The sequence below is a fragment of the Pan paniscus genome, chromosome 2, assembly GCF_029289425.2.
Source record: "Pan paniscus chromosome 2, NHGRI_mPanPan1-v2.0_pri, whole genome shotgun sequence".
In the NCBI taxonomy this organism is placed as follows: Eukaryota; Metazoa; Chordata; class Mammalia; order Primates; family Hominidae; genus Pan; species Pan paniscus.
Genome location: NC_085926.1, coordinates 157,203,595 through 157,214,684, shown reverse-complemented (window position 1 = coordinate 157,214,684; position 11,090 = coordinate 157,203,595). Strand labels below are relative to the sequence as shown.

The following is an 11,090-nucleotide window of genomic DNA, read 5'->3' as shown; positions in this document are numbered from 1 at the left end:
CAAAAGTAAAAGAAAAATTTTTGGAAGTAATATACTTGTGTAATTACTTCATTTCTCTAACTTTTCAGCATTTCAGTGACTGGTTACAAATTATCACAGTGCTTAAATCCACAAAATCCTGGTTCATAAATCCCTCATCACTGATTTCTTCCCACTTTTGGTGTTTTTTAAAAATAAAGACTTCCAGCAGATTCCCTTATTCCTTAACTCTCTATCTCAGATTTCTTAAACTGGTGGCCTGTAGGTCAATTGTGGTCTGTAGGCATGCTTGCTTTACCTTTTAAATTTTCTTACTGGCTGCTAACACTTAAAAATACAGATTTCTGACATGTCCTGAAGAAAGAAAATCACATTTGGCCATGCCTGCCTGTATCGCCACATGGTGACACAGTGTCAGGAGCCAAGTGCACTGCCCTTCGGGTGAGGTCTATGTTCTCCATGTAGCCAGGGGCACAGCTCAGCCACCTCAGTCATGAGGGTGACTTACCTGGCCCCTGGAGACATTTAAGTTGCAACCCCTGAGTGTGTGACCACTTCCAATTCTTCTGGTAAAAGTTCTCTTTCTACTCCTTATAACCAATCTTATCTTCTATCATATTAGCACCACACAATAAAAGAAACACACAGCACATACTAAAAGAAATATGCTATTATAAAGAAAAGGAAAAAAGATACCTCCATAATAGAGAAATGAGAACACATAAATGCAGTCTATTTTCTCCAGACTTGATAAAGTTCACTTTGTGCTTATGAATTGTGTCTTTATTTTGAGGTGACAAAACTCTCACCATGGGTTCCTGGGTAGCAAATAAGCTACATAGGTCTTCACTGTCACAAACCACCTGCTCACATCCCAAGATTTCTCCCTTAGAACCAAAGTCTAGGCCTTCAGTTGAATGTCAAGTCAGGACATAGAAAAAGAAACATGACACTCACGGGTGTGCTGCTGTCGGAGAAGGTGTTCATGCTGACAGAGCTGCTCAGCTTCTCTGAGGAGACGGAGGGTGGGGACGGGCTCCTCTTCCCCAGGGGCTCCTGCCGCTGCAGGTACTCTCGCCATGCTCGCTGAATGCTGAAAAAACAAAACAAAACAAAAAACAGCACACACATGATTACTGTTGGATCATGGCCCACAGACTCAGAAACTCACAAGGAGTCTGAAGGAATTGGCTTTGGTGCCAAGGGAAGTAGAACATACAGAATGTGATGTAGTGAATCAGGAGACCTGAACTTTAACTTCAATCCAGCCATGGAGACTGTCTCCCTACCTTACTGGTTTGACTTTCACAGACTTGACTGCGCTCAACTGGCCTAAAAGAGTCAACTTAATAATAAAATTCATCAGTCAAAACAAACTAGTTTGCACAAGTAAATGTACTTTGATTTATGAGACACCAAACTCTTTCAATTTTTCATCTTTTATTTTAGATGAGAATAATAAATAGGCTGACTACTACTGCATTCACTCAGTGTGTGATTTTTGAGGGGTCATTCTGTGCCAGGGTCAGCTGTAGACTCTGAACAGGGACTCCGCCGTGCACAGCTCCAGAGCAGTCCTTTGCATGACCGCAAGGTGAAGGTGTCAGTGATGTGCAGCGCAGTCTGCATGGCCAAATGCAGTGGCCCTGCTGTGGGGCACAAGGCAGGCGAGAGCACCACATCATGGGTTTTATATACTGTGGAAGGGAATAGGAAATGGACAAAGATTATAAATAAAGAAATGGACAAAGATTATTCAAGTGTTACGTACTACTCAGAGAATTAATGTAATGTCATTAGGCAGCTATTTCAGGTTTCACCTAAGGAAGTTATTTTCCATGATTAGTATCAGAAAAAATAAATTATCTTCTGCTCAGGATAACGGAAACCTCTTCTTAATATAAGCTAAGTGATTCCCCCATGGACTGTGTATTAGTCCGTTTTCATGCTGCTATGAAGAAATACCCGAGACTGGGTAATTTATAAAGAAAAGAGGTTTAATTGACTCACAGTTCTGCATGGCTGGGGAGGTCTCAGGAAACTTACAATCATGGCAGAAGGCACCTCTGCTGAGTAAAGGGGGGAGCCCCTTGTAAAAGCACCAGACCTCCTGAGAACTCACTATCAACAGAACGGCATGGGGGAAATTGCCCCATGATTCAATTGTCTACATCTGGTCACACCCTCGACATGCGGGGATCATTACAATTCAAGGTGAGATTTGGGTAGGGACACAGAGCCAAATCATATCAGACTGGCTTGTGATCTTTGAGATTAACATCTCGATTTTCATAGGGGGGGGTCACTGAACACAGTCTAACCTCTTCTGGGAGTTAACAGTTAATGCAGACTAGTTGTTAGGATTCAGCCTTTTAAAATAGTTTAAGATAGCTGTATTAATTCTATCACTATCTCTTCTAAACTCCTGGAAGCATCTGATCTCTGTAATTCTTTCACACACAACCTATGTCATTAAAGTTGTTTCTGAATCAACAAACTTATTTATTCTCATTTGGCTGGAATAGTTCAAAGATCATCAATTCTCAATGGTCACAGCATATAAATAACAAAAAAAAATGTGACCACATTATTGAATCTGTATATTTTCCCTAATTTATTAAAGGTCTGGGAATTACAATGCTCAAGGAAAAGTCCATCAACTGTAGTGCAAACAATACTTTTGGGTCAGTAGCCAATTCCCTGAAGCTAGGAAACTTAAGCTTTAGGGGTTCTTACTTAAAGGCCAGGAGCCTCTTCCAAGATCCTGATGAGGGGCTCTTCATGATTTGTATAGAATTGTAAAAATAAGATATTTTTAGAGTTTTTTTTTAAAGGACTCTTCAGATTATACATACTTCAAGCCTCACTAAAGCAGAATCTGGCCCGAATTTGAATTATATTTGGTCACTGTTTTATTATGAAATCTTGCTCAAAGTGCGTTTTTATTTCTCTGTTTTTCTTTGGCTTAAAGATTTTAAGCAGAATGGGAAAGGGAGTCCCGTAAGATTGCCTGCCTGAGTTTGGTGGTCTTCTTGCTTCTTCAAGACCCATTATATCAGGGAGGAGTGAACTTAAGGAAGCTGTCGGTGATGTTCACATCCTCTGAGTTGCTTGGGATATCCCAGAGCCCAGCTAACAAGTTCTGCCGCTTGAAGGTTCCTAAAGTCTCTAAACCTGCCTGTCAAGAGCTCAGAATGTGTAACGTTTTAAAGGCAGTCTAAAAATTAGAAAATGTTGACAACCAATAGAACACCCACAACTTTATAGGACTTTGAGGTATTCTACACTGTCCTTTTTTCCCTTTAAATCGTCTTCATTATTCAGAACATACAAAAAGAAAATATACTGGCCATTTGAGATACTACATTTTAGCTTGTTGAACACCAGAGGGCGGTGTGACACCTCTAAAGAACCAAATAACATTGGGCAAAACTGAGATGAGAGGTTTGCAAAGGAATTTGCACTTAAACATCCTCTTCTCCCCCTGGTTTTATGGAATTTGGAAATTGGCATACCAGTTCTCCTTAAGTCAGATATTAAGAAGACAATATTATTTTCTTCCCAGTTAATGGATATCCTTTTCTTTTCTAATTTATAAGGTGACAATATTAAGTACTTTTAAAATATGTATTTAAAACATCTGTGCACCCACTGACTTTCTTAATACAGGAGTTTTTTTTTTGTAATATTTATTTTATAGTCATCCACATATGTGAAAACAATTTATTACACGATCTTATTATTTTTAAAACATACTATAATATGATATATATATTTCCCATTACTACTTGTCCTTCATAATTACAGTTTTAAGGACTAGATGATAAGCTGGACAAGTCTTTAAATTAGCATTTGGGGTCAAAAAATGACAGGGCCATCATGTCACACCAGGCTATTACCCAAAATTGCTACATGGTTTTTTAATGATGGAACTATGCTATGTTATTCTCTGTATCATAGAAAAGTGTTTACATGTTATTTACTCCCCTTGGCGATTCCTACAACATGACCTTCAAAGATTAAATTGTTCCAATATTAAGCTGTCTTAATACCATCTCCAGATGTTATTTTACTGTAATAGGGAACTAAAGTAAAATTTAGAAGCACCTCATCTCTCAATCATAAGGAATCACTTTCAGCCTTCTTCTCCTAGATTTACCATAATTCCTGTTCACAAGTCTCCTTTGTGGCTACAGAGTAAATTATCCACTACCTTGACATTTTTTTTTGAAACTAGACAATGCTATTCATTATAATTCTTTAAAGGCTTGTTGAAGTAAGAAAGCACATGTTGTGTGCTCCTATATTTTGAATTATAAATAAAGTGTAAGGGTTTACTTCTAAACAGATGACAAATACATTTTCAACAATTTTTTTTTTTTTGCTAGGTCAGTTCCTGTGTATCTTCTCTTATAGCAGGGGTGGCACAATCTGCCTGCCTCTGCCCTTTTTCTGTATATCCCTGTGTGTTTTACAGTGCAGTTGGCTCTGTCATGCACTCACAGCCACTTGGGGGACTCACAGCCTGTGCAGTCCAGGTTGCCAATGCATATGTTTATCTAGAAGAGGAGAGGAGAGGGTTCCCAGAGAGCTAGGGTGCTTAGAGAAGGCTTGAGGGAGTCCTAGTATTTTAATTCGTCCTGAAGCATGGATGGGATTGAGATTGATGGAGAGGAAGATCTTTGGGCAAAGGCACAGAAGTGAAGACACCAGGCAGGAAGCAGGAGGATCCCAGAGAAGAGCAGTAAGTCTGAGGCTACAAAGATGGCAAGAGGCTCTCAGAAGCCACCTGGGGTCAGGCTGGGGGCAGACTGTGCAGTGGGGCGCAGACTGGGCAGTGTGGGCAACCCTGCTTTGGTGCAGTTGATAATTGGTTTCAACTTTTCAAGAACAGCCAGAAATCTTGATTTTTTATGAGAAAGTACTATTTTGTATATGTTACCAAACAATTATAAAAAATTCAAAATACATTATAACTCAAGTAGGCTGAATTTAGGGATGGACAAAAGAGGACACCATCAGAGAGGATACATTGAGTCTGAGTATCTTGGAAACAATAGCTGATATACATAGAGCTCTTTTTTGTGTTGATTCTCTCATTCAATCCTTACCACAAGTGAGCTGTGAGGGAGGCACCATGATTATCACATGGGTAGATTTTGCGTGCCCAATATTAATTTCTCCTTTTCATTGGTTTTGCGGATCCACCAACTCTCTACCCACGAGCTTTGGATGAAACAGATCCTACCCTATCACTGTAGAGGGTGGCCCATTCCCCCGAGCTGACTAGCCAGAGGGCCGTGGTTGGTTCAGTCTGGAGATGCACACATGGTTCAAGCCAGGTCTATTAAAGGCTGCTCTGGGGATTGTACTGAGACTATGAGAAAAAGGCCCTCTTTTTCATCTAAAGTTTCAGCAAGTAGACCTGAAACTACCTGCAAGCCTAGAGCTGGCAGTGGCCACTTTGTTGCAATGTTGTGAGAGCCCACATGAGAATGAATCATGGAAAGAGCAGAGTTTATAGAAGAAGAAAGACAGATGCCTGATAACCTTGCCCAAACGCCCGGGTTTCAGTGTGCTTAAAGCACGTTAGACCATGGGTATTTCTGTTATGTGATTCAATATGATCTTTTTTACATCTATAAATTAGTTTGAGCTGAGTTTCTGATACTTACAACCAAACAGTCCTGGCCGGTCTCAGGAAACAAGATGGGAACTGATCATCATTCCCAACACTCAGAGCAGATCCCTGCCTCCCCATTACGTTTGTTCCCTCCTTAAGGTTCAGCAAAAGGCAGAAATAGAGAAGCAGGATGGAGACAGTGGGTTTGGCTTGTCATATACTGACTGTGAGTGGAGAAGTAGAACCCCTACTTATTTCAGTCTGTTAGTTGATTTTTCTATATGCAGCTAGCTAAAAGCTATCCTAACAGATGTATCATATTTGCATCATTTGTTATCTATCCCAACCCTGTATCCTGATACAAACTTGTTCAAATGTCAATACGGGGCCACTGCATGCAACAGGCAGGTTTCCCACAGAAACTGCCCTCTCTTTCCAGCCTGCTTCCCCTCCACTCCAGCATCCGCCCGGTTTGTAGCTCTCGACTTCACTGCCACACTGATGGATGATGCTTCCTATGCACCAGGGCCTATGCTCTCTTGGCTCTTTTCATAGGTCTCTTCTCAAATACCCATAACTTTGCAGACTGTCAAGAATGCCAATGTTCTCACACATGAGAATTTGGGCAATTTGGGTCCTGGATCTATAACACTCTTTTCTTTATGAGGACTGAGAAGGTGCTTCAGAAATAATGCACCCAGGGTTACTGAGTCTAAGAAAGAAAATAGTGGTCCTGCAATACTATTAAACATCCAAAAAGAAGAGTATCAGATTAGGCTAATCCAAATGCTTCTTTTCAAACAAGTCCTCTTCCCCCACTAGAATGTAAAATCCTTGAGGGCAGTGACCACTCCACAGTTCTGGGATATATGACAAGTAGGTGATTAACAAATGTAATTCTTCTAACATTGCATCCCAGAAATATCTCAAAGAAGAAAAAGTTTTATCTCATGATAAAGTGTGCTTAGAGTCATAGAGGTTCTTGCCTAGTTTACCTCTCATGAGCTGTAGCTTTAGACAAAATACTAAACACACTGGCCTCCCTCTTGCTTATCCATAAAATAGGAGTAAGAATAACTTCTTTGTAACCCCTGCAAGAAGTCAAGGATAATGTATGTAAATTACTTAGCCCAAACTTGACAAATAGAGCTCCTAGATAAACTATTATAATTACTTAAGGACAGGACATATCAAACATTTTCAAATACTTTGAAGTCACCTGTACAAATCATCTAAGGATCCCTCCTGGCAATATTTTATTAGCCCAAGTGGACATAAAAATATGTTTGAAAAAGGTATGTTTGCATGGAAAAAATACAGTAGACTAAATGTCTAGTCTTGAATTTTCTCATTGAAAGCTGACTACAATTTAATAAGACATGTTAGCATTCTCATTTTACAGAGGAGTGCAACTGAGGCCCAGAGAGGCCACTGGTGTTCCCAAGGTCACACAGCAGGTAAAAAGCAGAGCTGGGATTTGAACCTAAGTTACTCAAATTCCAAAGTCTGTGCTCTCAACCACTCTTCTCTCATATCTTCTTTTAATTAAATTTTTGACTAAAGTAGAAATGTATTACTCTCAAATGCAATTTAATAAGGGTTTACTAAACATCTTTAAAGTTCTTTTGGGAATGCTATCTCTCTCTGTCTCTCTGTCTTTCTCTCTCTCTCTCTGCCCCTCTCTCTCCTTTATAGAACCTAAATGTTGTTTCATTACAAAATCAAATATAATAATAAAAATCAGGAGAGGGATTGAGCATATTTATTGAGCTGACTTTCAAAAAAGCAATTTGTATTCAATACATCTCTATGTTGTTCCATCACAAAGTAAATACATTGTTAAAAATGTACGGAAGGGGATTGGGGGATCGCACATAGCTAATGAACAACTTTTACATGAGGGTTTGTATTAGGAAGATCTGTTTTAGATCTTGCTACAACATGAAAAGAGTGAATTACAAGGTGGAGGGCAGCAGCCTGTTGGGGCTGGGGGAGCCCACCTCTGCCTGTGCTGCGAGGCCTTCTCACTAAGCCTGCATTCCTTTGCTGTGCACCTTCATCCCCCAAAGCTTGTTCCAGCCTTAAGGCTCTTAGGAACACATTCATCTTTAGCCTTAGAGTTGCTCAGAGAGCCTTCCTTTTGGTGCTTTCACTATTACTTTTACTTTCACAAATTTTCTGACTTGAGAGGCTTGCCTTTGTTTAATCTTCAGAGAACTTGCCTGTTACCTCCCCCAAATGCCTTTTCATTAATAGCCATACGATCTTGATTGCTTTTGCCCTTTTGATGCACTCTTTTGATCCTCTGGTCTAATACTCAAAATTACCTCTTAACAGTTGCATTCATGAACCAGGTAATGGACCCTTTGTGACACTCCCTTCAACTTTGATACACACACCCTCCCTGACACTCACACATTTTTTCACTGAGCCACACTTTCTGACAGGCCTCTGCCTCCTGCCACTGATACTTTGCACTGCCACATGCAGGTTTACACTTTCTTATAAATTCTTTCCTTTTCACGATGTCCTGAGTACGAGGAACCATCTGAGACCCTTTCCTGCTATTCTGACCCCATCCTGGGATTCCCACAGGTAGACAGTGAAGGCAGTCCACACCTGAGAACAGGTCTCATCTTTCCTCTCTTTTACATTCAGAGATTGCCTTGCCACAGCACCTCCATCCCCCTCAGGGCTTGCAGGCACTAGACTAGCCAGACACCCTGTATGGGAACTGTTTACTCTTTTCTCATCATGGAGGGGAAAGGAGAGCCTTCAGGAGAGGGGATTTTATGGTGGACTGACCCTCACTTCCCTCTACCCCCAGGAGAAGATAGACTCTCAGTTGGTCCCCACCAAAAGAAGTCAAAAGACCCTAAGAGAAAGCCTGTGATAATACAGGGTGACCGTGGTACCTGGGACAAGGGCACATTTTTTATACCCAATGCTCTTCAGGACTAAAAAAACTTCTCTTGGAAAGCAGGAATGAGAATATCCCAAGATTGTCCCTGTTGAAGATGCCACAGTCAGCTGGAGGAAGGCACTGCTTGGTGCATCATGGGGCAAAGCCCCCGCAGAGCAAGGGGCACAAACCCATTGAGGATGTGCAGCCTATACTATTGGGGGGGTTACAGGAGACCCAATGACCCCTTCCCTCAGAGTCCCAAAACATAGGACAGTTGTTAAAGGAAACAACTGCTGAGAGCGAAAGTGTCTGCCATCTATTCATAGGAAACCTGGGGCAGTCTTGGTATTTAGTCCATGGGGGTGGGAGAGGTAACACTGATAAAGGAAGGGAGAAGGAGGGAAGGGAGAAGGAGGGAAGGGAGAAGGAGGGAGGAGAGAAGGGGAGATAGAAAGAGGAGAGGGAAAGGAAGGAAGCAGAGTACTCAGCTGTAGAAAAGGTCTCATGTATGCAGAGAGGAGATTTTCAACCTGCCACGAGAGTTAAGAATTTAATAACCAGATTAGACAAAAGTCACTGAACTAGACTAAACTCTCCAATGGGACTCAAGTTCTATTGTTGGGCAAGATTAAGTTTTCTCTCCCTCCTTTCTCTCCAGTGAGCAGAAATGGGATTCAGAATTATTAGAAGAGATAAAAACCATTCTGTTTGCACCTCATTGAGCTGAGACTCCTCCATCAAATCAACAAATATAAAATCTCAGGCTCTCTGAGCTGGCTGGAATCTGAAGCACAGAGATTTTTTTCTCTGCCTAGTCCTTCTCCTGCTACCTACCACACAGCCCCTGCATATTGAAGGTGATGGGAACTGAAAAAGACCCAGGAATTTTTCTAACTTAATTTCAGCATTCACATTAAACACTCTAATTTGTCATACACCAACTTTTCTTTCACCAGCACATTTTCATTTAATAGAACCTTATCTTAATGAGAAAATTCCCAATGATAAAGCAACCTATGTTTGCAAACTAATGCCCTGTGTAGTGAGGCTGACACACTGCTTACACAAAATGATTCGATAGCCTGATTCATTATGTATTTAGTAAGTGTGACACAGAACTTTCTAGCTGGGTACCCCACTGGTTCAGAAGTCTTGTTTGGACTTTATCTTGAGGGGTAGCCTTCTATGCTCATGCAGAGGCAAGCTTTTTACTGGTGACCAAGGTTAACATAGATTTACAGGGGTATGTATTGGTATTTGCTTTTATCCAGCAGGATATTATGTATTTGTGTGATTTCTGTTTTAGTTCCTAAGTCCAGCAACAACTTGGTGTTGTTCAAAGTTGTACACACCTCAAGGTGCCCTTCTTTAGGGTGATTTCTTTTCTAAAAGATTCCTCCTTGCACTTTAAAAAACAGATCAGTGATTCTGGCCAAGCTCAGATATGTTAACATTCTCGTTTAAATTCTCATGCTTCTCGGAGTGTTATACTGAGTGTGTGAGTGTGTGTGTGTGTGTGTGTGTTTGTGAGGGAGAGGGTGGGGAGAGAGATTAAATATACACTCACTGGCATTTCTCATATATGCTTCTGAAGGAAAATCAGAACAGGAAAAGATCTCGGAAAACGGTCATAAATATTTTTGAAATTGCTTCCGAGGTAATTATAACAGGCCCCTTCTCTACTTAAAATGGTTTTAGAAGGTTAATATTTTGTTCTATAATAAAGTCTTTCTCAATTTGGATCTTGTTAGTTTCATTTTGTTAATATTGAGATGTTGTTAGCACTATTTTAAGGTAATAGTCATTTATAATGGGGGAGGAGGCTTACATTTGGGTATCTTAACAGACAATAAGAAGAAAAGGATAAGAAGTGAGAAAAAAAGAAGAGAAGAAACATTTTCCCAAAATAATTGAACAGAAGCTGAAATAGAAAGAAGAGGATTTTTAAAAGGGTGTGTGTGTGTGTGTGTGTGATACATAGATGGCTTGAGGTGGAAATAACCAAATTGTTCAAAGATAGAATTAACCACCAAGTTACTAAGATGAAAGGCAAAGGAAAATGCTAGTGGAAGTTAAAGGATTGTACTAGACAAGAAATGGAAAAATCAAAAAGTGGTAAAAATAATGGCAAGCAAATAATTCCCTGTACTACCCAGTAGATGGTGCTGTGTACCCAAAGTAGCTGTGTTCCTGCTTAGAAGAGGGAGGAAATAATGTGCAGCACACGAATGTAAAATAAAGATGCATAACTGTTGTGCCCGAAAATTCCAGATTTATTCAGGAATTCATAAAACTAGAACTAACTGCTTAATTTATACTTTGAAATAACTTACATTTTCACCTTTGATTCCAAGGGCTGTAGATTGAGGGGATACTTTTCAATATTATTCTCTGCATCCATGGCCAGCTGGTGACTAGAAACAGAAATAATGTCTCAATATCTCCCAATCCAGAAGGTTAACATTTATAGCAATAATACTGCTAATTTATACTTATGTGTAAAATAAGATATAGATTCAATTTTGTTTATTTTAATTTATTAAAGTTCCTGTTGATGGATGATGGATGAGTAACCATATCATG

The 11,090-nt window shown here is 40.1% G+C and overlaps 1 protein-coding gene across 2 annotated transcripts in view; it reads right to left on the bottom strand.

Annotated features, from left to right (window-relative positions):
* IQCJ (IQ motif containing J) overlaps positions 1-11,090 on the bottom strand; it is a 196,374-nt gene that overhangs the window by 6,290 nt on the left and 178,994 nt on the right. The window contains exons 3-4 of one of the 2 annotated variants that reach the window (XM_008956070.4): positions 10,841-10,921; positions 937-1,072 (exon numbers count right to left, since the gene is read on the bottom strand). In XM_008956070.4, coding sequence (XP_008954318.1) covers positions 937-1,072; positions 10,841-10,921 — 217 coding nt within the window. The remainder of the gene's footprint in view (positions 1-936; positions 1,073-10,840; positions 10,922-11,090) is intronic. The other variant, XM_008956071.4, reaches the window with a different exon arrangement.